Source organism: Thamnophis elegans, chromosome 2 (assembly GCF_009769535.1).
Source record: "Thamnophis elegans isolate rThaEle1 chromosome 2, rThaEle1.pri, whole genome shotgun sequence".
Classification (NCBI taxonomy): Eukaryota; Metazoa; Chordata; class Lepidosauria; order Squamata; family Colubridae; genus Thamnophis; species Thamnophis elegans.
The window spans coordinates 64,453,157-64,479,667 of record NC_045542.1 but is presented as its reverse complement, the minus strand read 5'-3'; the positions used below and the strand labels follow the sequence as shown (position 1 = coordinate 64,479,667).

General features: G+C 40.5%; 1 protein-coding gene across 1 annotated transcript in view; it reads left to right on the top strand.

Moving 5' to 3' along the window:
- The first annotated feature begins 8,115 nt into the window (after positions 1 to 8,115).
- Positions 8,116 to 26,511, top strand: part of FOXK2 (forkhead box K2) — a 41,030-nt gene continuing 22,634 nt past the window's right edge. Inside the window, exon 1 of the mRNA XM_032209175.1 lies at positions 8,116 to 8,555. Within this exon, the coding sequence (XP_032065066.1) occupies positions 8,176 to 8,555 (380 nt within the window). The 5' untranslated portion in view covers positions 8,116 to 8,175. The remainder of the gene's footprint in view (positions 8,556 to 26,511) is intronic.

Below are 26,511 nucleotides of genomic sequence, written 5' to 3'. Positions count from 1 at the left end.
CATCCTTTCTGTTCTACAGGAAGCAAGTTATTTCTTTCCAAGTATCCATAAATTTGGTTTGCAATGATATCAGTAAGGAGTTTGTATGTTGTTGGCAAACAGGTGATTGGCCTATAGTTTTCAGGATCCTTTCCTTTTTCTTTATCTTTTTGGATCAAAAATGTCCTTCCAGTTGTCATCCATTCATCATTTTCAAGTGTTTTTAAGATCTGGTTCATTTGGGCTGCCAATCTTTTGTGCACACTTGTAAGTGCCTTTAACCGAAGCCATGTAACTCGTCTGGTCCAGGTGCCCTCCAGTTCTTCACTTTTCTTGACTGTCTTTGCACCATTTTTTTTGTTATCTGCACATCTTCCATTTTATGCACTTTAATAGAATCTTCAATCTGTTCGATACATTTTGCATTTCTGTTGTTTTCCCATAAATTCTTCCAGAATTTCAGAGCTTTCTCTTTATCAGGCTTTTCATTTGTTGTTACTCCATCTCCACTTTCTAAGCTCTTATAAAACTGGTGCTGATTTGTTCTGAACTGTGAGTTTTCCTTGAATTGAGTTACTCAGTTTTCATATCTTTTAATCTTTTCAGCAACGGCAACAACCCTCTGCTTCAGCTCTTCAATTACTATCGCAATCTCTTTATTCTCCAAATCGTATCTTACTTCCAAGCTGGTTTTGACCTGCTTGTTCTTTAGCTGACCTTGCCTTAGGTTCTTCAAGTTGCTCAAGTCTCCACAAAAATTTTTGGTCTTCAATTCCAACCGAATTTTCCATTTAGGCTTCTTTTTCTTGCCTCTTTGGTTCTTTTGTATTTTCAAACCCAATTCTTTGGTGGTTATGAAGGCTGTTGCATACATCAGCTGGTTTGTTTCAGCTGGTTTGAATCGTTTGCACAGCCTCATTGACCCTTTTTAGTACCTTTCTCAATTCTTTCCAGTTCACTTGGTTCAGCTTTGGCTAACGTGTTCTTTCAGCATCTTCCATTTGATGCTTTATTTTCTCAGCTAATTGAGCAATATCTGTTGGTGTTTGTTCTTCAGTACTTCCTTGTTCTTTATCTTCATCCATTTCAGCATCCTCTTCCTCCCTTTCTTCCTCAGTTTGCTTTTGAGTCTGCAAATCATTATTATTATTATTTTTATTTTTATTATTATTATTATTATTATTATTATTATTATTATTATTATTATTATTATATTTTAACAAAAATGTAAAATTACAGTTGTCAATATTTTTAGCTGGTATTGGCCTGAATTCACACTGAGTTCTTCCCAAGAACCTAATATATCATAATATACTGGCATAATATATATGAAGATCCCAATGGGTGACTTTTTGACAGATGGACATTTTGTCAACATGCAGATTTTTTTAATATCATATCATCTAAAGCTTTTTTGGTGTGGCACTCAGTATTCCAATAACCACAGACCACCACTGTCAGTTTATGCAACAGTATTTCAACTTTTATATTATTTACTTTTATATTATTTAAAACAATTTGTCACTTTTAAATTATTGCTATTGTCTTTGAAACATTTACTAATTCAAAGAAATGTCCTGAACAATTGCAAATTTCAGTGCATCATTTTAACTATTGTCTTCTCCATACGTGATTGATGTGATTACCCCACCCCCAGGGTTCTGTTTCAGTATTTACAAACACTCCCTGCCTAGATACTGAGGAGGATGATGTCATCTGAAAAAAGCACATGTCTTGTTGCAGCATGGAGGCTTGTTAGTTCCTTCCGGGACAGGCCTCTGTTAAAAACGCCGATTGAACATGACAATGGAGATAGTAATCTGATAGTCTATATATGTTACTGATTATTACTCAGCTCACCAAAACGATGTGATTTTGTTAATCGGCTATTGCTGCTCTGCACGTTATGACCTCCATAAGCAGTTTAGAGCATTATGGGAAGCATGGTTTATAAACCAACTGCAGACATTTGTGTTGGATTAAACAACAGGCAAGGATTTCTTCAAAGGACTGGATTGGACTTTGTCAGCATTGGTAGGTGTGGAATTAAGTATTTAGTCCAGAACCTTATGAAAGAAACATTATAAACTATCATATAATTTCTTACAAGGGGTTTAAATATGCTGTTTAGAAAAGCATATTCCAGATGAAGTAAAATCCTACATTTTTAACAAGAGAATTTTATTTTATTCAAAATGTAAGTCTTGTAGCACAATAATGCTAAGTGATGCTTCAATAAACTGAGATTGAATTCCCTATTTTAAAACACTGGCATTTTGCAAAACATACTTGGAAGGTACCCATCACAATATTTCAAATATGTCTGTCAAACATGATGGAAAAAAATATTTTCATGGTGATAAGCAACTTATTGTAGCAGTCCTGGTGATGTGCAGTACATGGGCAACAACTGCCTTTTAAATTCTGGAACAGGTAAAGATTTGACCATGTGTAACATTTCATCAGCAGGTATGCAGTCATTCTACGCCTGCCCCCTCCAGAACCCATCCCACCCTTAGTGCAGCTGGTAGTTTGTTTTGAACATTTGCTTTATCCAGAAATTTGCATTGTATCTCCTGATTGAATTATGGCACTTAACTATGTTCTGCTTCAATTCAGAGAAAATATGTGACTTCAGACACAAGGGTGCTTTTCAAAGGGCAACTGGACTTTCTTTTTTCTTTGAGGGCATTTCACTTTTCATCCAAGAAGCTTCTTCAGTTCTGAAGAAGTCCACTTCTGAACTGAAGAACCTTCTTGGATGAGAAGCGAAATGTCTCCAAGCAAAAAACAAAGAAAATCCAGTTGCCTTTTGAAAAGCACTTTCAGGACAATCATGACCTAGATCAGTGGTCCCCAACCCCCGGTCCGCGGACCGGTGCCGGGCCGTGGAGTACCTGGCACCGGGCCGCACAGCGGCCGGGGGCCATGATAGCTGCAGTGGCCGGGGGCCATATTTGCAACTTTGTAGTCCTCATGAACGCGCCCTTTCTCTGCCCCCCCGCCGCCCCAGATGTGTGGGGCTGGGGGGGTGAGGGGAGGCCCGATCTCCCCCCCGCCCTCTTGCTCTGCTCGCCCCGGGAGGGAGGGGGCGGCGGCGGCGGCCTCGGCCCGAACTTGGGATGCTGCTGGCGGAGGCTGCCTGGGAGGCGAAACTTTGTCCGCGGACTCTCCCGGCCCGCCTGCCCCGTGGAATGATGAGGGGGGGGCAGGAGGGGGCGGCGGCGCTGCATTTTCCTCCCAAGGAGAAACTAAGGTTGCGGGGGGGAGGGGCGCAGCGCGGCCGTTTCGGGGGAACTTGGGGAGCTTCGCCGTTCCGAGAGGCCGAGGGAGGCTCCGCTGCGGGAGGGAGGGGAGGGCGCCCGCCCGCCGCCGGCGGCTCCCTTCGCCCAGCCTGGCACCACAGTAGCTCTCCAGGGCTGTCATTTTGTCGCCGAAGCGAAGGCGCGCACTTGGCCTGGCGGCCGCTCGGGCTGAAAGGACACGGAGCCTCGTGCTTCCCATGGAGGGGAGGGGGCAGGCAGCCGACCTCCCGTGTCGCCAGGCAGTTCGCTGACCCTTCCGAGAGGCGAAGGCTTCGGTGCGCCAGGCCCCCTGCCCAGCCCCGAATGCCAAGCCGACTGCGGCTCCTTCGACCCGCCTGGTGAAGCGCCCGTTGCCGCCCCCCGACCGAGTCTGCTTCTTCCCGTTTTATAGCTGTGTATTCTACTCCTTGTGAAGAGTCAAATATGGTGTCAAGATGCGTATTCTGTAAACTCTGGGAATGCTCCATACTTCATGGAGGGATATGAGTTCCTTGAATGTGTTGCATGGAGTCTTGCGGATACAGGCTCAAAAGGAAATAGAGAAATTCGGCTATTTAGAACTTACTCAGAATGTTCACCTAAGAATAACGCAGATTTATGCCAAATTTTCATGTACTACTCTTGAGAATTTTGTCAAATCAGATTTTACTTTTTAAAACATTAAAATAGCTTAAAAGAAGCAACCTAGTTAATATTCAATAAAATTTTACATTTTACAGCGCGCGCGAACAACGCCCCTCCACCCCTGCGCGCCCTCAGCGGGCCATGGTAAAATTATCAAAGGCTGACTGGTCCGCGGCGATAAAAAGGTTGGGGACCACTGACCTAGATGACTGAGACTCTCTATAGACATGTGACTTCAGATACCTTTGAATTCTTATTAGTAAAAACAACCTCTGAATTGCAGTATGTGTCTTAGGAAAAAAAAAGTTATTTTAGACCGGGGCTATTTTGGTATTGTAGCGTGCAATTTATTTTCCTGGCATTGTTCAGCAATTTAATTTAAGTAACAAATTAATTTCTGGAATTTCAGATGATTGCCCTGTTTTCTATCGCAGTAATTGTTTTATAATGAACTTAGGATACCTTAAAACAATTTTAAAACTTATTTACATACAGATGCTACTATCAAAACTGTTAATATTTGCTCATTTGCTTCAGGATTAATGGAAGGTTAGCAGTAAATCAGTATAATAAAGACATGTCTTAGAATGCATAAATCCCTGCATGTTAATAAAGGAAACAGGTAATTAAACGTTTATCTATCTATTTATTTAAAAAAATTATATGGCTGCTCATTTTATGCACCATAATCCTGTGTAGTCGAAAAAACAATAAAAATACCAAAACATGAAACCTTAATAAAAATTGCTAATACATCAATACATCAGCGTTCTGTATTACTAGTCTCCATATTCAACATGTTCCAATGCTAGTAGTTTAAATTTAGCAAAATGCCACCATCACTGAAATCCATCTGGTACTTGAATCTTATTACAGTGCTGCAAATTGTGTTGACAAGGGCCAACATTTCGTAACTGCCTTTCTGAATATTCCAATTCCTTTTCTTCAAAAAAGATAAAATGGAGCTTGTAAAAAAAAAGAAGGTATAATTCCACTCTGAATTGAAATTTCATTCTGCTGGAATCTAAGGCAAAGATCTAAAACAGGAATTTTCAAACTTTCAGGATGAAATGCCTGTGAGTTATAAAAGTATCTGTTCTCGGAGCTAGTACCTGTCACCCCATTGAGATAGATCCAGTCAGAAAATAGAGCCCACAATGACTATTATACTGGAACTCCACCTTATTGTATGGGATACAACAACAGAATCTTGAAATGTTGTCTTTATAGTTTCCCTCTGTCTCCTCTATAGTATGCAGAATCAAGGCAGCTTTTTTAGAATCTCTCTCTTTCTGACACTTCCTACTTCCCCAGGGTTGCGATGTTATTTATTGCCTTTTTGTCTGATAATGGCTGTTGCATACATTGTCAACTTTTACAGTTTTTTACTGAACCTCATCAAGTCATAGCGAAAGTCTTGGGTTATGTGGAACACAGTTTAAAATAACTCTTGCCTTTTCTAAAATGGATTCCTTCCATTTCCATCACATAAAATATTTTTCTTTGAGCTGCACAGCAAACACTGATTATTATTATTAGTAAATAAATTACTTAAAGACAATCCATTGTAAAATGTCAGAAACTTTAGAATAAATATTTAAGTCTTCATTAATAGAGACCATGATATAAAATATACAAATGAGTCTTGTAATCAAACATAATTTTGAAGAACATGACTATTAAATTGACTACTATAACATTTAGAAAATAGTATGTTAACTGGGATGGTGTTAACAAATATATCTCATTGATCTTGAACAAATACATAGCCTCCAATTAGTTCTGTACTCAATTTGAAATATCTTCTCCCACTTAACTACAAAGCTCTTGTGTATGGGTTACAGCAGTTGGTATTTTTCAGCTCATTTTAGATCATGAGTTGTTATGGAAAAAATATTATACAAGGAGTCCTGTTAGTCTATGGGATCAAAAATCCAAAATCCAAAGTCTTCATCTTGATGGATGAGATTTAACTCCATGGTCTTCTCTTCATCATTGCAAACATGTCAGAATCACCGAGTTGGAAGGGACCTTGGAGGTCTTCTAGTCCAGTTAAAGTTAAATTCTGGTGGCATCTTTTCTAACAAATACATTATGTTAAATGGCATAGCTCAAAAAAAGGTAAAGGAAATCCACACTCACTGTCCTTTGTAAGCACAGATACTAAAGCTGAAGCTCAAATATTTTAGCAGGCTAATAAGAAGAGAGAATTGATTGGAAAAGACCCTGATGTTAAGAAAAATTGAAGGCAAAAGGATAAGAAGACTGCAGAGGATGAGAGGGTTAGATAGTGTCATTGATGCAATGAACATGAATTTGGGCAAATTTAGGAGACAGTGGAGGACGGAGGGACCTGGCATGTTACTGTCTATGAGTTTGTGAAGAGCTGGACACGATTGAGCAACAACATACTTTCAGAAAAAGTGCTCTGATATTTTGATGTGAGGATAAACAAGGGAAAATTCTTTCCATGTTTCCTTTCTTAGATTCATAGAATAGTGGGCTATAAACATAAATGAAATAAATGTAGTTGATCAAATCAAAGGATCAGACTATCTTCTCCTCACCTTTTTCTCCTTTCTCCATCACACACATCAACCTGCTCTTTACTATTAAGGGTCTTTCTGTCGATCCGTCCTTCACCGGAGACAAACCAAGGATAGGATCTGCTGTGCTTTGGTTCCTGCTTTTGCTTCAAGATACTCTCTTGAAATCAATTATAATATTTTCAGTGTATTTTCAGGCATTCTTTTTAAAATAACTTTTTATTTAACCTTTCTGTAAACCATAATGTGTGCCCCTTTAAAAATGGTAAAGGTAAATAAATACAAATGTTATGAAGTAAATAACAGATTTGGTGTATTGTACTAACCTCTGATCTTCAAAAAACTTGTGTGCTAAACTTGACTGAAAAAGTGAAACATGTCATTGTTCTGTTTAAGTTATGGTGTCTAAGAAAAGGATTTCCAAGATCTTATGTGGTTATCTTTTTCAAATCATCCTGTAAATGTCAAGGGAATCTGGGACTGTGAGAGCTATAATAAAAGCTGAGTTTTATAATCTTGGTTATATCTGCTAGTTCTGAGGAATCCCTATCAAGGGAAAGTTGTTGATTTGCCAAATAGAACCTTTAATTTGGTGAAACAGGGCACACTTTTAGGACTATTAACTTATTCTTAGAACTAGAACAATATATACTAGGCTAAGACACATAAAGATGAACATATGCTTTAATAGGTATAATGTGCATAAACGGTATGTACTGTTCAGAGGGAATTAAAAATTTAAAAGTGCTTGTTAAGGGCTAATGGTTAAAATACTGCACAAAATATGTAATAGAAAATTTCATACAAAAAATATGAACATGACAAAATATGTCAGTACATGCAGTTACTTTTTTTTAGCCTAAAGATGCAGAAAACGTTATGGATCGGTTTAAGGACTTCAGTACCAGCGACAGTGGCAGCGAGTGTATTTAAAGCAGTCAGTGTCAGTTGAGAAAGACTCAAAACTTCCTTTTGCAGTAAATAGCATCCTCTTTTACATTAATGCTAAACATTAAAAGGGAATACTTGCATAAGCAGCCTTTTCCTTAGTGTGGTATACAGTATGAAAATTATTGCTACTGTTACCGTACCCTAATATGATAGAACAAATTCAGTATTATATATCTTTAAAAAAATGAGTGTTGATTCTTTTTGCTTAAGCAACTGAGAATCTACTTCCTCTGTCATGAGAGAATGCATGCGTGTATCTATAGAGGAATGAATTGGGAGCATTACATTAAGAAGTTTTTTAATTCCTTATAATTCATTTATAGAGTTTTCCAGCATTTTTAAGGCTAGTTCTTGCCGCAATAAGTTTTCGCTACGGTATTACAGTACTAACCGCTTCTACCACCGTCCCACTCCATATGATCATAAATCCAATCCATAGTTTCATTCCATCTCGTTGCCTGCCTGTCTCCAGTGCGGCACACACTACCCTCGTTGCCTTGCGTGGATCCCGGTGACGCTTGTGAGTGGCGGACATCGAAAAGCTCCAAAGAGCGTGCAGCACGCTCATTGGCTAAGCCGGCAGCCTGTCTAGTGGAAGGGGGAATAGCGTGAGTGTGGGTTGCACGGTAGCGCTCTGCCGCTGTGTCTGTCGGTGTCTGGGGCCGACCCGGCGGGCGGTGTGGGGAATCGGGGAGGGGGGGAGGGCGCGCACGCGCGCGGGGGGGGAACAGAGGGGGGGCCCTTCGGTCCCGCGCGCTGCCTCGGCCAAGATGGCGGCGGGGACGGCATCGGCGGCCGTGGCCCGGTTAGAGGGCCGCGAGTTCGAATACCTCATGAAAAAGCGCTCAGTAACCATCGGCCGCAACTCCTCGCAGGGCTCGGTGGACGTAAGCATGGGCCACTCCAGTTTCATCTCCCGGCGGCACCTGGAGATTTTCACTGCCCCGCCCGCTCAGGCCCCTGCCAACAGCGGTAGCGGCCCCGCCTCGACCCTCGCCGGCGACGGGACCGGGACTCAGTCGCCGCCTGTTGCCGCCAGCCCTTCGTCTGGCAGTGGCGATTTCTACCTGCGTTGCCTGGGCAAGAACGGCGTCTTCGTGGACGGAGTGTTCCAGCGCCGGGGGGCGCCACCGTTGCAGCTGCCCCGCGTGTGAGTGTGAGGCGGAGGGAGGGATTGCCGGCGGGTGAGAGGTGGGGGGGGGAGCGTTGAGACACTCGTTCCGGCCAGGACCTTTCTCTTTGCCCGCCGGTCGCCGCTCCCGCCTTCCCGGCATGTTCGTCGGGTGGGTGTGGGGGGCGTGAGAGTGGAGCCCAAGGCGTTTCAAGCCTCTCCAGGGACTCCAAGGCAGGAGGATCCCGCTGATGGAGGAAGGAGCCTCGTTGTAGTGGCGGCAGCACCCACACAAGGAGGCTTGAAGGGTGTCCGCAGCAGCAGCACATGAGCCCCAAGCAGGGCTAGACATGGCGCTTAGTTGCTCTCTGTTTTGTGCAGCTCTAGGATCACAAGCGATTTATTGTGTAGGAAGCAACTCCTGTCGGGTTAAAAAAAAATCTTACTTTCCCCGTCTTGCAGTTATAGATAAATACTCCCCCCCCCCTTCATTACCTAGAGTTGGGCTTCTAAGTTGTCCTCCAGACTGCACACATGATGCACGCACTTTGGTGTACTTTTCGAGGTGGGGGGGGCAGTATGAGAAGCCTGGTGTTTTCAAGAGAAAAATGCAGATGTACTTTCAGTATTCAAACAAGTATCTCCACACCGAGGATTTATCTTGTGGCTAAAAAGATTGTGGGTTTTAATTTTAGAAAAAGAAAAGGCTTAGAAAAGGGGCTACTTTTTCTGTTGGTGAGAAAATATTTGTACATAGTTACTCTTAAAATAGAAAAGGCATTTCGCAAATACAGTAAGGACAATAAGCATACCTTGCTTATTAAAAGTTGATTAGGGAAGGGTTTATTCATGATGTCATATTACTAGTGTAGCTCAATGTGTTAGTTGACTTTTGTAACTTTCCTTATGCAAGGGATGTCATTTACTGGAAAAGCCAGATATTCTGTTTTGTTTTAATTTGGATTAATTTAAAACAAATTAATAGGCAGAAATGTAGAGCCTCTCACCGTACTGCTTTGCATACTCTACAGTTGGAAAAAGAGCGTATCTTACAGTATTGCAATAAGGGATAATGCTGCAGTGTAAAAAAAATTATAAATTCAGTCATTCAGTGACAAACGAGTGAAATCTCAATGTTGAAACTTTAAATGTGTTTTTACAACTGTTCAGATTTATCACAGTTACTCTGACTAGATAGCTTTGAGAAAAAATGTCCTTGTGGTTCTAGTGATTTTTGAACTCTACTGTATAGCTGTCTTGAACAACTTCTGCATTAAATCCTGTTGTCTTACAGATAACAACTCTGTGCAAAAGTCTTTTATGTATCTTGGATGTACCAATGTAAGGCATAGTATGAAACAAAATATATAATTATCTATTATTATTATTTGTCCTATTGCACATAATATCTCACAGAATGATATATCTCTTAATAGAAGTTCATTTGTCTTTCCATTCATTCCAAATTTGAAAACCTTACACTTGCTTGCAAAAAACTCCCAAACAAAAGTATACACTTACTTTTAAAAGCTTAAAATCTATTTACCTGCTGAATATTGGAATATTGATAATATGTTCTTGCACTGCAATTTTTTTTGAAAGATGGTTTTTGATAATTTAATCATTGTTTTGTTAACATATATCTTCTTTAAATATTATTGTTAGCTAAAACATAGTTGCTAATTTATGATATGCAGTTCTATTCAAAGTAAAGTTGATGCTTACTAAAACATTTTGAAGGTAAACCTTATAATTTCAATATACATTTCAATTGTGTTTACGTTTATAATCCATGTATGTTATCCCAATAAAAAAAAATCCTTCTGAATTTATGACAGTTCTCCAAAGGAAAATTAAACAGAAAAAAATTCATTTGTCTCTATCACTGTATTCTAGTGAACTCAAGCCAATACCTCCATTTAAAGCAAATTATTTGGGAGAAAAAAATAATATACACATTAACATAGCATTTTTGTGGATTGGCATTTTTCTAGTTTCAGTTGCTGATGACTGTCAAATAACATACTTATTATGCATGATACCTTTTATAATAAAGAATCCTAATCTTGTTTAATTTTAGGATGAAGGCTTAGGTAATTTTGAGATGTTTTTACTTAGGGACTTGAAATTCCATTCACTTAAGGTCTTTGCCAAGATTTCATCTCTCATGTTTATTTGCACCTTGAAAATGCCCTATTTAACAGTTTACACATATTACATTGAGATTTAATAGGGTTTAATGCTATTAATATTTTTATTTGGAAAAATATGTAAAAGCCATACTGATTTTAATTTATTCAGAACAATAGAATGCAGAAATAACATCAGGGAATATATAACATGTAAAAGACAGTAAAAGAAAATATATATGATTTAATTGAAAAGTTCTCTCCCTCTGTGTGTTTGTGTGCATACACACATACATGCCATTATCAAATGATTTTAATCTTCTATGTGATGGAAAGTAATGTCTTGAAATATAGAACATGGAGTTAAACATGCTCTGTAGATAATAAAAGTTAAAATAATTATGTTAAGCCTTATGCTACTTTTAAAAGAAGTTATTTTCCATATGAAAAACCATGTGAAATTGTGAACCAGAGTGGTGGTTTATATATGCCATTTATATTAATTATAAGAAATTTATACTACCATGGATTATAGCTAGTTGCTTTATCTTAAATAAGCTTTCTACTCCTTTTCACATAGTTTCTAAATTTTCTTATTTAACAGTGTGAATTAAAAACTTGAAGTTGGTATAGGAATTGGATTTTCAGTGATTAAAATAAAAGCAGGATTTGTTTTGAAATAAAGGCTACTAAGTAGTGGTTAAAATGTGGAGCTTTGATCTGCCACAATTTTTGTAGAATTCTACAGTTGAGGTTATCAGTGGGGTATGAGAATAGTATGCAGTTTTTGTAAATTTAGAACTTTCAAATTTCAGCTGTTTGATGAAACCCGTGATGTTTCATCTCGAGCAAACATTTGGCTTGTTAACAAATCCCTAATTAACAAAGTGGGTTTAACTGGTACTCTTACTTAAGAAGATTGGGATTGATAATTCTAGTCAGTACTTAACAATATTCAGATGAGGTCTCAAAATCCAGAGATTTAAAAATATAAATGTATTAAGCTGTATTTCCCCCCATTTTCACCTATGACATTGGTTTCTTTTCAGTTTGCAGAGATAAAGGCTTGTAATATCTAGCATTCCAAAAACTGAAAATAATTTTGAGTTGTCTCAAAAATAAGCACTGATTATATAGTAATGTCTTACATTAGATTTCTCTGCCCTTTAAAAAAAAATCATTTTGTGCTTGTCACAACTTAAAAATTAACAGGGACATCACAGTAAAGTAACTCTATGCAAGACTCCTTAGCTACATTATTAACCTCAAAAAATTTGTATAGGTAGTCCTCAACTTAAAATCATTCACTTAGCCACCATTTAAGCTACAATGGACTCCCCCTGGGCAATTCAAACTTACAATGGCCAATGGCCACCCACAGTCAGATGATCATATTTTGAATGCTTGGCAGCTGGCTCTTATTTACGGCCATGAATGACTGCCACAAAAAGTGCCATAAAATCAGATGTGGTCACATGTTGATCTGCTTAATGATGCCTGCTTTACAGACCAAAATCAAGCAAGTTATAGGTTGAATCTCCTCGACATTATTACTATGCTTTATCTTAAATGAAACTATCCGTATGCTGTATTTCAAGGAAATAGTTCTTGGTTGAAATACAAATAATGTTTGGCTGCAGAGTGCAATATGTTTATTAGGATCAAAAGTTCTTTACTCCTGGGCAACTAAGGGCCACTTTCCGCCATTTTTTTTTCATTGTTGCAAGGAAAAATATGTTGATTAATAATGTAGTGCACCATTAGAAAACCTTAACTGTACACTTTGGAATTTTGTACTCTTGATTTCAAGGAATGATTCCTTTCTTCCTCCTTCAGTTTCTTTTTTATCCAGATCCTGTCTTAAATAGAAGCTTGCCTGATATCAACTTTGTGATGTTTGCAGTACAGGTAGTACTCAATTTGCAGCCATTTATTTAGAGACTGTTTGAATTCACAACAGCATTGAAAAAAGTGATTTAAGACTGGTTTTCATATAACCATTTGCAGCATCCTTGTGGTCATGTGATCAAAATTTTGTAACTGACATGACAGTTATCCTGTTCCGGGTCATGTGATTACCATTTGCAACATTCCCAGCCAGCTTTTGACAAGCAAAGTCAATGGGGAATCCATATTTGCTTAATGGCTACATGATTCACTTAACAACTGCAGAGGTTTGTTTAACAATGATGGCAGATGTAAAATGGGGCAACAATCAGTTAAAGAACTGCCTTTCTTAGCAACAAATTTTGGGCTCAGTTGTGGTTATATGTTAAGGATTACCTGTACTAATCTAAAAATATTTTCCAGATTATAAAAAAGTTATTTTGTTTTTTCTATTTTAAATTATTTTTTCTGTGCCGCCCCTAGGGAATTTAAAATGAATGGCTAGTATAAATCAGGGTGTCAACTTGTGGCGTCATGTTGTCGTTGCATGACATATCACGACTTTTCTTCCATCGCTAAAACGGGGGTGGTGATGGTTAGCATGTGATGCAACTGGCTGTGGGCCTTGAGTTTGACACCCCTGGTATAAATTAAGAAATTTTATATGGTCTCTCAATTCATTCAGGGCTGCTTAGAAGGATAATACCTCAATATCCATACAATAAGCCCACATTATCCCTAGTGGCAACTATCAGACAAACCACTTGATGGGTTACATATCATTCTGGGGTCCCCAGACCTATTGGCAGAACTATGGTATGTTTTAGGGCCTTTGAGTGTCAGAGTGTGGGCCAATTCTATTTTTTGCAGATCCTGATGTTCCACAGGGAAGGAGTACCATTGATAAGGCTCTTCTTCTGGTCCCAACAAGTTAGACCTCCTTAGGAGGCGGAACCCATAGCATTCCCTACCTCTCCACTCTGGTGTGTTGGGTAGATATGACTGGAAGAAGATGGTTCTTCAAACAACCTGGTCCCAAGCCTTGATGGTGACAACTAGCATCTTGAATTTGACCTACAAGCAATATTGCTCCTCTAGGAAAGATAATGTGCAAATGTAGGTTGCATAAAACCATGTGAGCTGCCATATTTTGAACCTACTGAAGCTTTTGGAAACTTTTCAACAGCAGCTCCATGTAGAGCAGCGGTTCTCAACCTGTGGGTTGCGACCCCTTTGGGGGTTGAACAACCTTTTCACAGGGGTCGCTAAGACCATAGGAACTCTAAACTTTAGACTCCTCCTCGCGTTCCTTGAAATTCCCCGCGGATGGGCTCTGGAGTCATCGCTGGCCGCTCAGAGCATCGATGAGGCTCTACGCCATGGAAAACATAGCTGCGCGCGCGCAGCCCATACAGTTACAGCCTTGGAGACTTCTAATGGTGGGAAATTCTTCTCAGTTGCCCAGGCTTCTGCAGAAACTGTTCTCCAAGGCTTTCCAAAACTCTCCGAAGGCAAGAAGCGGCTGCCAGCAAAGCTCTCAGTGATGGCAAGAGTCCTGCCGTTGCACCAGATTCAGCAAAGTGGCTCAAGCAGCAACGGGACATGCTTGGGGAAGGGAGAGCCGGAACTGACTGCCCGGGACTGTTTCTGTGCTGCTGTAAAAATGTCTGTTTTCCAGCTGCAGGAGGGAAGGAAAGAAGCCAGTCTTTGGAAAGAACCTCCCTCCCCCTCCAGAGAGCCTATGCCGAAAGACAGGAGGGGGCGGGCTTCCCACCCCCTATTGGTCCCATTGTTACTGGAGCTGCTTTTGCTGACTCCAGCATGGCGGTGGGAACTTGCCATCAGTTTAGTGGCCCGCCTTCTTTGCTAGTTTGGGCGGGTGGAGAAAGGAGGCATGCAATAGTCGAGGGCGAAGGTGCTTCCCTTTGCCCTTGGTGGCAGGGGTGCTTTATCACAAGCCTCCTTTCTTCCTCCGCCCACCTGAGCAAAGAAGGCGGGCCACTAAACCGATGGCAAGAATCCCACCGCCATGCTGGAGTAAGCAAAGGCAGCTCCAGCAACAATGGGACCAATAGGGGGTGGGAAATCCATGTCTGTCTGTGTGTGTGTCTGTGTGTGAGTGAGAGAGAGAGAGAGAGAGAGACAGACAGACAGAGGCACAGAGAGACAGATGGGGGAGGAAGGAGAGAGAGACACACACAGAGAGAGACAGAGAGGAAGGGAGGGGAGAGACAGAGATACAGAGAGAGAATTACAGAGAGAGACAGAGAGGGAGGAAGGGAGGAGAGAGATACAGAGAGAGACAGAGGGAGGAAGCAAGGGGAGAGACAAAGAGCCACACAGAGAGACAGAAAGAGAGAAAGAGAAAGAAAGAAAGAATTGGTGGCTGTTTTGTTTCTTCTTTCCTTTTTTTCTTTTTTTAAAAAAAGCACTCTTTCCACTTAGAGCTGGGAGCCTGCTCTTAAACTTCCCAGACAAAATTTCATTTATTTGTAATTAGAAATAAATATTTCACAATATATAATTATATATTGTTTTTGTGATTGATCACTATGCTTTAATTATGTTCAATTTATAACAACAAAAATACATCCTGCATATCAGATATTTACATTACGATTCATAACAGTAGCAAAATTACTGTTATAGAGTAGCAACGAAAATAATTTTATGGTTGGGGGTCACCATAACATGAACTGTATTAAAGGGTCGCGGCATTAGGAAGGTTGAGAACCACTGATGTAGAGCATCTTGCAATAATCAAGATGGGAGGTGACTAGCCTCTCATTTTGACTATTGTGATCAGGGATCGTTGGTCCAGGAAAGGATTTAACTGACGTACACCTTGCTGTTGTGCAGTGGCTCTCCTGGCCATGACAACCACCTGTTCCTCAAATAGGAGTTGTAAGCACCAGGAGAAACCTCAGATCATGCACCAGTGTCACCCCATCCAAGACCAGAAATTGCAATTCTTCATAGACAAAGAATCCCAAAGCCAGAGCAAATTATAGAATATATATATAATTATAATGTATATAATTTTATTTCACAGTGTAACTTGGTTTTTACCTTATGCACATATTTCAATGTACTTTTATCAGCATAAAAGTACATTGAAATATACATATACAGTTGGATATATATATATATATATATATATATATATATATATATATATATATATATATACACATACATATACACACACATACATACATACATACATACACACACACACACACATATATACATACATACACATATATACATACATACATATACACACATATATACACTTATACACATATATACACACACATATATATACACATACACACACACACACAAATACTTATGTAGATATAAGTAAATGATATATGGCTATCAAATAGCACAATGAGATTAATTTTCAGTATATTTATTATTTACTTATTTATTGAATTTATATTGTCGCCTATTTGCCCATGGTGACTCAAGGCGGCTTACAGAATATAAGGCCATATTTAAAACACTAAAAACTAACAAAAATGATCAAATACATTAATATAGTACAATATAACAAAATCTCTACCCCCCACCTCCCACCCCCCTGCCCCTGTGACAGCAAATTACACAAGCCCTCTACTTAGATTGTGACTGTTTATTTTTTTTCTGAGGGAAGGCATTCCATAGAAAGGATGTTACAGCAGAAAATGCCTTTTTGACTGCTGCAAATAAAAATTAGTAAGATGCACCTGCATATCCTCTAGTGATCATAACAGTGTTTGGGTGCTAATACCAAAACTGATACTACGTGATCATTTTGCTATTGAATAATGCATTTTTTTCAATTTCAAGACCTCAGATAAAAGTTGCTCCCAAGGGATGCATTATAATAATCAGAAGGTAAGATAATTACAGGTAGTTCTCACTTAACGACCACAGTTGGGTCTAAAAACTTCATCACTAAGCAATGCTGTAGTTAAGCAAAACATCTCATGTCTGTGACTTGCACTTTTGCTGTCAGCTTCTTCATTGATTTTACTTTTCAAAAGCTGATTGTGAAGCTCTTGGTGGTGATCATGTGATCACGGGAATGCGAACACAGATGTAAATCCCTGAAATTTCCTGAATTTGCAATTGCCTGAATGCTAGTCTAATCATGTGGCCGCAGGGATGCTGTGATGGTCATAAACTCAAGGACTGGTCATAAAGTTACTCTACTTTTTTTACACTGCTGTAACTTTGAACAATTGCTAAACAGGGCAGTTGTTAAGTGCGATCTACCTCTAATGCATTTGATTAAGCTGGGTCCCCTTTATCATTGTACCAATTAGCCAACCAGTAATAGTGATGATTTACTGAATTCTCCCAAGCTGTATACCTGCTGCTTTTGACAGGATTAAATCTAAGGTACTGGTCTTGAACAAGACACTGAAGTAAGATTTATACAGGCATTATAATTCAGTTTTCAGTTTTCACAGATGCTATTGATAACATCATGACCCTCTTCTTCAGTGTTCAATATCAAGCATGTATTAAGCGTGTGCAATATCAAGCATATAGAAACAGCACTGGAGACAAAATGGTGTTTGTGGTAACTCAATGCTATCAACTGTGAGGAAAAGTAGAGAAAGTGTAAAATTGTATATAAGTTCAATAGCATCAAACACCATTACAAGATCAGGCAGAGATGTCAGTCCTTCTTTTCTGGTAAGGGTCATCCAGTCCAGCAACCAAGATAATTTTCTCTCAAAACACACACACCAAAGGGATACTTGAGAAAATATTTCTTGTTACATAATTTCTGGTACTGGACCATTATTACTGTAGTATTTGCAGTCTCCAAGAATGAAGGAACTTTGCCTGGAGTGTGATGCCAGCCATTCATAAATAACTAGCCTGTGACTTTGCAGAGAGAAATCTATCCTATGGCCATAAATATTTCATAACTATGCCTAGTACTCATATTCCTTTTTAGAAGAAGATCAACTGAGGCAGCATGTCATGCACATATGCTCTGACTCAATTGATTATGATCAGGTATGATACCAAAAAATCTAAAATGCATATGATTTAAATCAAACTTCTTTCCTATGCTTTTGGAGTGTACCTGAAACCTCTCTCAGAATTGGGATAGATTGTGTGTTAGATATTTTACCTTAGTTTTCCTGAAATACAGCAGGACAATTTTATCTTCAAAACACTTAGAAAATATGTCACATACGCATTATTGTTTCAGATGTTAATTTCAACATTAAGTGATAGAGTTCTGCTGTGTAAGTTACCTGAGGAAGTAGTGAAGGAAGCAGAATAAATGCTTTTACGTATGTTTTGATGAATTCCTGGTCATTTGCTGTTAATGTCATAATCGACTTTTCATTTTGTGCAGTACCCCTCCATATGATAAATAATTAGAGTTCAGTAATTGTATTAAGGTCTCCCTCTCCTTACCGTTTCAATGCTGAACAGATCATTTCTAAATATAGAAATGTCTTTCAGATCATTCTAGAATTTAGTTGATTCCATAAATCCCTGGAAGTAAATATGTCTGTCATAGCCCTGAAGAAAGAATGAATGATGTAAACCCACAACTTCCACCAAAGGATTATCTGAGCTTAAGCTCTGTTACCTACATATCACCCATATCACATGTATGGGTAGAACTAGATTGTGCGCCTTGTCACTCATTTCATTTCATTCATACAAACATACACACAAACACACACACACACACTCTCTCACTCAATTAATTATAACTTGGAATATGCCCATGGATGCTATGAAATCCCACATACAATACTGATGTACCTTAGGACCACTATTTTAATGTTCTGGAACACCGATATGCTTTGACAAATGGTAATGCAATAGTTTCATCTATCTCTACAACCTATCACCGGATGTGGTTTCAAAATACATAGAATCCCGGATAAGAGGTCTCATGGCATAATAAAATCTGATTAACACCATCTATAAACTCATCTGTGTTGATGCTTATAAACAGACTGGATTAAATTAAACCCATTTGATTTTGTCTCTTATTTATGGAAGCCAAGTTAATCCATAAATGATAAATTCTTACGATCTGTCCTAGCTATAAATTAACCACATTTTTATCCAGTTCCCTTTTTTATTCAGTTTTTGTTAAGTTTTAATGTTTTCATTTTTAAATGGTTAGTGTTTTAAACATTTTAATTTTAAAAGTCCACTGTCAGTCTGGCAAAAGTGTGGTGGAGTTTGGCACAGAATTGCAAGAGGGAGGGCTCTTTCACAAGAAACTAAGTTAAATTAGCCTTGAGTTCTTGGTATACAGAAAAAGACCCAGAAGGGATCATCTCTAAACTTTCACAAGGTTTATCTAATAGATGAGTTTAAGTTTAAGTTTTATTTTATTTATATGCCGCCCTATTCCCTTAAAGGGACTCAGGGCGGCGAACAACTTAAACGGGAAGGGGAAACATACAAGTACAAATAAACATATTAAAATGACCAACAACCACACCTGTCGAGAGGGGAGAGGAGCTCATGAGCATGCCTTAGTTTAGCTAAATTCCTGCCTATGGGCGAATAGCAATAAAGAAACTACAGATAGTCCTTGACTTACAACCATTTCTTTAGTGACCATTCGAAGTTTTAGTGGCACGGAAAAAAGTAACTTATGACTGCTTTTCGCATTTACGACAGCTGCAGCATCCCCGTGATTGTATGATCAAAATTTGGTTCTTTGACACTTGGCATGTATTTGTGACAGTTGTGCTTTCCCTGGGCATGTCTTCACCATTTGCAACCCTCGCAACTGACTTCTGACAAGAAAAGTCAGTGGGAGAATCCATATTAATTTGATGATTTCATGATTCAGTTAACAGCTGACAAAATGATCATAAAGTGGGGCAAAACTCACTTAACTGTCTTGCTTAGCAATGGAAATATTGGGCTCAATTGTGGTTGTAAGTCTGGTTGCACATTTGTAACTGATTTGTCTGTCTCTTGACCTATTGATCTATCTATTGATCTATCATTCTGGTTGTTCTTTCTTTGCATCCAACAAAAAGAACTTTTTTCAAAAGGGCTTTTTGGTATGCTACATCTCTGGGCTGCTAGGCACATCTTGATATCAGTGAGAGCAAGAAAATGGTAAGGTGGTGGAGTGCAGATTGCAGAAAATAGATGGGTGGAAGAAATTGAAATGCTAGGGTGATTGGGTAGTTTTTATAAGTGTGGCCAAACATTCATGATCACATGACTGCAGTGGCTTTAAGTTGGTTCCTGGGTGGTTCCATCCTAACTTCGAATAGTTGTAAGTTCAAGGCTATCTGTAGTGATTTCTGTACAGACTGTTTCCATTGAGATAAGCTTCCTCTTCAGTGTCATGAAGGAAATTGCCTTTGTTTTCTAAACTGTTAGGCTAGTTTGAGTTTTCTAAATGTAGCCTGTGGGTAGTTAAAGTATTTTACCTTCTTTAAAATAAGGTTATTACAGTAGTCCTTGACCTATAACAGTTCATTTAGTGACCATTGAAAGTCACAACAGCACTGAAAAAAGTGATTTATGATTGTTTTTCACATGACCATTGCAGCATCTCCATGGTCATGTGATCAAAATTCAAATGCTTTTGGCCACTGACTCATCTTTATGATAGTTGCAGTGTCCCAGTGTCATGTGATCCTATTTTGTGACCATCTACCAAGCAAAATCAACGGGGAAGCCAGACTCACGTAACAGCTGTGTTGCTAACTTAACAATTGCAGTGATTCATTTAACAATTGGGGCAAAACTCATTTAACACATATCTCACTTAGCAACAGAAGTTTTGTGCTGAAGTGTGTTCATAAGTCGAGGACTATCTGTATTTGATTGAAAGGAAGTTCAGAGAAAAATCTCAGTTGTCAGAAATGTTTAACCAATCTAGATCTGACTTCTTCTATAGTCAATAATACTGTATGGGTTTATTTACTTATTTACTTACCTACTTACTAATGTTTTAATACTAGATAATTGTTTTCCCAAATTATAAAAGCAATACAGATATGTATATCCTTAAAAAGTCTTCAAAAGTAAATGAGAGGAGAGAGATCAGTTTCTCAAGACTAGAGAGAAGCGATGAGTAGTATGTTGGCATTTACATGCTGGCATTCAGATCAGGCTGGCCTGATGTTTCTTGCTGGAGCACTTGCTTGAATAGTAATTCGTAGCTCTTGTTTCTTTAGCTGTTGGATGTGGCCAGAATTGCTGGAGGGAACAAATGGAGCCAAGGTATGCTGCTCTTCACTTTTCAAGTTGGTAGGAACTGAATGTTCTATCTGGCAGGGAAACTTTATGTAGCTGCTCCTCTAGTTGGTTAAATTCTCATGGCATACTTGACGGAGGTATCTTCCTCTAGTTAATTGATTGTGCCAATGTTATACTAGTGCAGGTTAATTAATTAGTTATCACAGTTTTCAGTCTTTTTAACTGATATGAAGCACATTTCTGACTTTTAAAATTGTACCCTTCCAGAGTGGACTTCTGTGCTTTTTAAAAAATTCAGAATGGCATGATCACTGTAGATGAATCAGATGATGGTAGAGTGTCCTGTTCTCTCCCATCCATTCCTGCTTTATTTTATTGTCCTTTATGACAGATGAATTTTTGTGAGTCCCTCTTAGGTTTTTGTATCTGTCATGAATGTCTGAAGATTCCATTAAATGTATGGTCATGTAACCCTATCCTAGGGCATGACGTCCTTGCTATTCATGGCTTTGTTATAGTTTCATTACACTACTGCCACATAAATGGGGCTACTTTTAAAGACCATCTTGAGATTTTATTTGACCCAAAATGCAGCAGCTCATGTATTACCCAGCATTCATCAATGCTCATCAGAGCTCATTAACTTTCTAATGAGCCCTACATTAGGTTCTAGGTGCAATTTAATGTGCAAATATTAACCTATACAATCTTTGTGGCTTGGCATTTTGCTACCTTCAGAATCACTTTCACTGAATTGACCCAGTTTATTTGATCTTGTGAGGAAAAGCAATTAGTGGTTAGTGGAGAGATGTGCCCAGAGTCACTGCTTTTATGTAGCAGCTCTGGCATTCTGGAATGGTCTCCTATTGGAATTTAGACCAGCCCCAGCTTTATTTGCCTAGTGGAAACAGCTGAAGACAGAACACATCTGGAGGTGTTTGAGGCTTAATGCTTGTCTTTTTGGAGGGTTGCATGTTTGGATTTTTGGGCAGAGTTGTGTGCTTTATGCTTTTGAGTGAAACTATTGAGAGAGCATGATGAGATGATGCTCAGTGTGAAATATGATTGTATCAAGAGTTAGACTACAATTTATATCTGTTCCTTGCATCTCTTTAAGAAGAAATTATGTTGCCTAAATGGTGATGCATATCCTAATAAGTAGGCCTTCAGGGTCCTCCAGAATTGTAATCTACTGGACTTGGTGGTTCAACAATGAGCCCATCTAGCTTGATTCAGTCCTATTCTTCATTAGTCTGCTTTCTGGTCTGGCAGTGTTATTTTTTTCCTGTGTGAAGAAGGCATACCGTATCATTGGGACATGAGTGTCATTAGTACAGAATTCACAGTCAACAGCATTTCTTTATTCTAGTGACTTGCATCCTATATGCAGACTAAGCCAAATTGTCAACTATCATATGAAGTCTGGTTTACTAGTCCAATAGTTGTTACATTGAAAACTTTTTGTACATTGATGCAAAGGTCTCTAGGGAATCCAGCATATGTAGACAATAAAGAGTATCACATTGTTACTGAACATAAAAATGCTTAATAAAAACAATTCTGTAGTTTAGACCATGGTAATAATTGCACAATGATGAGTTGCTTGTTGTTGACATTGAAGTTAAGCATATGGTCGATGCTATGTGGAGGGTGTATAGGAGCTTTTGCCTCTTTAGAAGAAACCCTATTATAATGTAGAAGCACTGAATCTCCAAGTGAAGCTTTCTTCTCCTAGGCGCTGTTTGGAGTGTCCAAGCATGGGTTAACTTCAGCTTGCTGCCCAAGGACTGAGTTTAAATCTTTTGTGTAGCTATTCCTCTAGCTCTCCTTGGAGGTCAGTTTGAAAAACTTAGTCGCCCTAAAAGGATGTATTGAGATTTCCAGTCCTTGGATAGCAAGCTGGATTTCTCCCAATTAGTTTAGTGTAGCCTTTTTTAAAGTTCTTCCACAGTTGTAGCCTTAGATAGATCTAAGTTTTTTGTTTTTTCCCATTGCAAGAAGTTTATTCATCTAAATAGCCTTCCTCACACGCTGACCAGGCTGCTGGAGCGTTTCCAGCCTCCTATGCTTCCATGTGGTTCTGGCAGCACCAGGAGGCTCATCAGTGGCCGCTTAGGGGCCAGGTAAGGAAATCAGGTGCCCCTGTGAGCCGTCAGAAGGCCCCTCTTAACTCCAGAGGCTCTACTGAGCACTCCGGATCACCGACGGCACACTCCAAACTTGTGGTGGCCATTTTGGAAGAGAAAAAAAAGCACAGGCTTGAAATCCAAGCTGTTTTTCTCCTTTCCTGTGCTGCAGCATGGTCACTTAGCAGATCGTCGCTGGGAGGGATGTTGGTCAAGTGGCCTTGCTCTGGGTCTCCAGGCAGGCCTCCCCCTCCCCTGAAGACCTTGATTGGCAGCTACAGGGACTTTGGCTTTCCTGACCATTCCCTATCCTGATATTAGCAGCGCGGATCTGCGAGTGCCCTAAGAGCTTCCTCTTGGTGCCATTTTGTTGCTGCCTCACCTGCTGGAGCCGTTGCTTCAGGAATTCATCACAACTTGGGACTCCATTTCTCCAAGCAACCTTCTCTGGATAACGAGGTTTGGGGGCTGGAAGTTCCACCATGACCAGCAAAAGTGTGGAGAAGGTTAAAGAGCAGGCAGGCCCTACCATCAGTAAGCATAGGAAGCCCAATCCTGCAGCCAAGGGTGTTAGTGCAGCATGCCCCACTAAAGGCAAACAGCCCAAAGCAAGGAAGGTGTCCAAGGCAGAAAAGAGGCTGCCTGAGAGGTGTCAGAGAGCCCTAGAAAAACAATTTCAGAAGGCTCAAAGCAACCAGGGGCTTGAAAAGGATCTCCATCCACCTGAGAGCCGAGGTGGCGCAGTGGTTAAATGCAGCACTGCAGGCTACTTCAGCTGACTGCAGTTCTGCAGTTCGGCTGTTCAAATCTCATCGGCTCAGGGTTGACTCAGCCTTCCATCCTTCCGAGGTGGGTGAAATGAGGACCCGGATTGTTGTTGGGGGCAATATGCTGACTCTGTAAACCGCTTAGAGAGGGCTGAAAGCCCTATGAAGCGGTATATAAGTCTAACTGCTATTGCTATTGCTATTGCTGAGATTCCTGCTAATTCCCCCATCTTGACTCTTCCACCAGAAGAATCTCCATCCATAGGGGAGGAGGGCAATTTTGGGTTCTCCCCTAACCCCTCTAGAGCATCTCCCAGGTCCTTAGCCTCATCTCTAGAGGAGGAATACATGGAGGAGGCTTGTTCCCTGTTGGAAGAGGAAATTCCCCCTCCTGGGCCAGTAGCCAGGGATTTGCCCCAGAACCACTCCTAACCACTCCTAAACTGATCCCAGCCATGAAGGAGGTGGTTGCAAGGGCTATCTCTCAGGGGATTGCTGATGGCATCCAGCAGTTGGGCCTTTCCTTGCCTCTCCCAAGCTGAACCAAAGCCAAAGTGAGGGTTGTTGAGCCCCCACAGCAAGAGGGTCTCCCCTCCTGCCTCCTTGGCTGTCAGCGAAGCATCTGACGTGGAGAAGGGCGGTCAGGATGCCCCAGATTTGTCAGAGGATGAGAACCTGACCCCCGACATTCCTGCCTTCTTGGAGTTATTCAAGCATAATGCAGATGCCCCTTCTACCTCTGGGGGATACACTAGGCCTTGCACCCAGTTGCAGGACCGCTCCCACGAGAGGTCCTCATTCAGGGACAAGAATAGGCAGCAGGGGAACCACAGGACTTTCCGAGGAAGGTATTCCAACCGCTTCTTTTGGCGGACTAAGTGATTGTCACTGGTCCCCTCCCATCGGGGGTCATCTACAGTTGTATGCCGACCAATGGGAGGAGACAACGACGGACGCTTGGGTTCAGAATACGGTTCAGTATGGTCTGACCCTAGAGTTCCTTTCTATGCCCCCGTGGACCTTCATCCGCTGTCCCATTCCCAAATCGCCCCTCAAACGCCAGCTGATGCAGGCGGAGATCAGACATCTGCTGGAGATAGTGGCCATCGAGCAGGTACCCCCTGGTCAGGAAGGCAGCGGGTTTTACTCGATCCTCTTCCTGGTCCCCAAAGCATCGTGTGTGTGAGAGAGAGAGCAATACTGGATCTCAAGAAGCTCAACATCTACCTAGCGTACAGGCGCTTCAAGAAGCAATCGCTCCAGACCATCTTGAGTTGCATCAGGCAGGGCGATCACATGACATTGATTGACTTGAAGGAGGCATATCTGCACGTCCCCATTCACTCAGCGCATCACCATTCTTGAGGTTCCAGTTTGCAGACCATCATTACCAGTACAAGGTTCTTTCCTTCGGCCTCTCATCGGCCCCAAGGACATTCACAAAGCTCCTGGCCACAGTCGCAGCGGATCTCCGATCCTGACCTGTACGACTCTTCTGCTACCTGGACGATATACTCCTACTGTCGTCATCCATCCCACAAATGCATCGGGACCTCAATCTCACCATTTGCACCCTTGAACGGCACGGCTTTTCCATCAACCAGGAGAAAAGTCACCTGAATCCAACCTCCAGAATTCAATATCTGGGCATGGTGATCGATTCCAACATTTGCCAAGTCTTCCTCATGCAGCAACAAGTGGACAGCATAACCTCCCTTGCACAACGCATCAGAATGTCAAAGTCAGCCTCCATCGTGAATCTGTCCCAGCTTCTGGGGAAACTGGTCTCGTGCATTGCGGTAGTTCCCTGGGCTCGAATGCACGCATGGGAACTCCAGTGGTTCTTGCTTCCGATTCAGCGTTTCAAGGCCAGCAATTCCAAGAGGATTGTAAATGTTCCTCCGAGAGTCAGCACATCGCTCAGATGGTGGCAGTCGCCGGCTCTGCAGAAGGGCTCCCTCTTCAAAGAACCAGAGTGCCTGCTCATAATGACGGATGCCAGCCTGTATGGCTGGGGCACCTATTTTCAGATTCATGTGGCACAGGGCAGATGGTCGCCAGCGGAGCTCACCCACAATATAAATTGGCTGGAGCTCAGGTAAGCCAACGGTCATTCCCTTGCTCATATCATAGCCAAGCTGGGTTACTGCCCTGCAGTGGTGTCAGAGATCAGTTACTATTCCCTATGCTGGGTCTCATCTCTACCCAAGGAGGGTAGGATTAGGCAGTAAGGTTGCCTTCCTTTTGGCAGTGACCACTGATAGTAAGAAAAAGCAGGGTATGTGTGGAAAAGAACAGATCCTGCCTTAGCTATGATAGCACCTTAGTACAGGTAGATTGTAGCTGTCTCTAAGGCTCTTGTGTCTTGTATCTTGTGTGGAACTTCCCTTTCTTATCACCCCAATAACATTGGCCTCTGTGCCCACGTTGAACCTAATGACCATTTCCATTTTTTTACATTCATCTATGATTCTTGGAAAAGATCACAAATGTGCTGTCTCACTTCTGCGAATTGCTCTTTTCTTGTTTGTGCAGTATCTTGCCTTTTATTCTTCTAGACCACAGGGTAGCTCGTATTTCTTTTTGATCCCTTCTTGTGTCCCTGTTAATCTGTCTCTCTTGGTTGCTTTTATCTTGAGTGCTATCTAACCTGTTATCTGTCTCTGGCTGTTGTAGTTTGTTAATCATAGAGCCCATGAGGAATTAATTGCTTGTAAATTAGCTTTTCTAGTATTCATCTGTGAATTCTCACAAACAGTGGCCAAAATTGTAGAAACCTTTTGGGAAAAGTGTATTTTTGAGGTTTGATGACTAATAGCACCACTTTTTTTTTGAGTAGTACCATAAAATTATATATCAATGAAAAGATAATTTA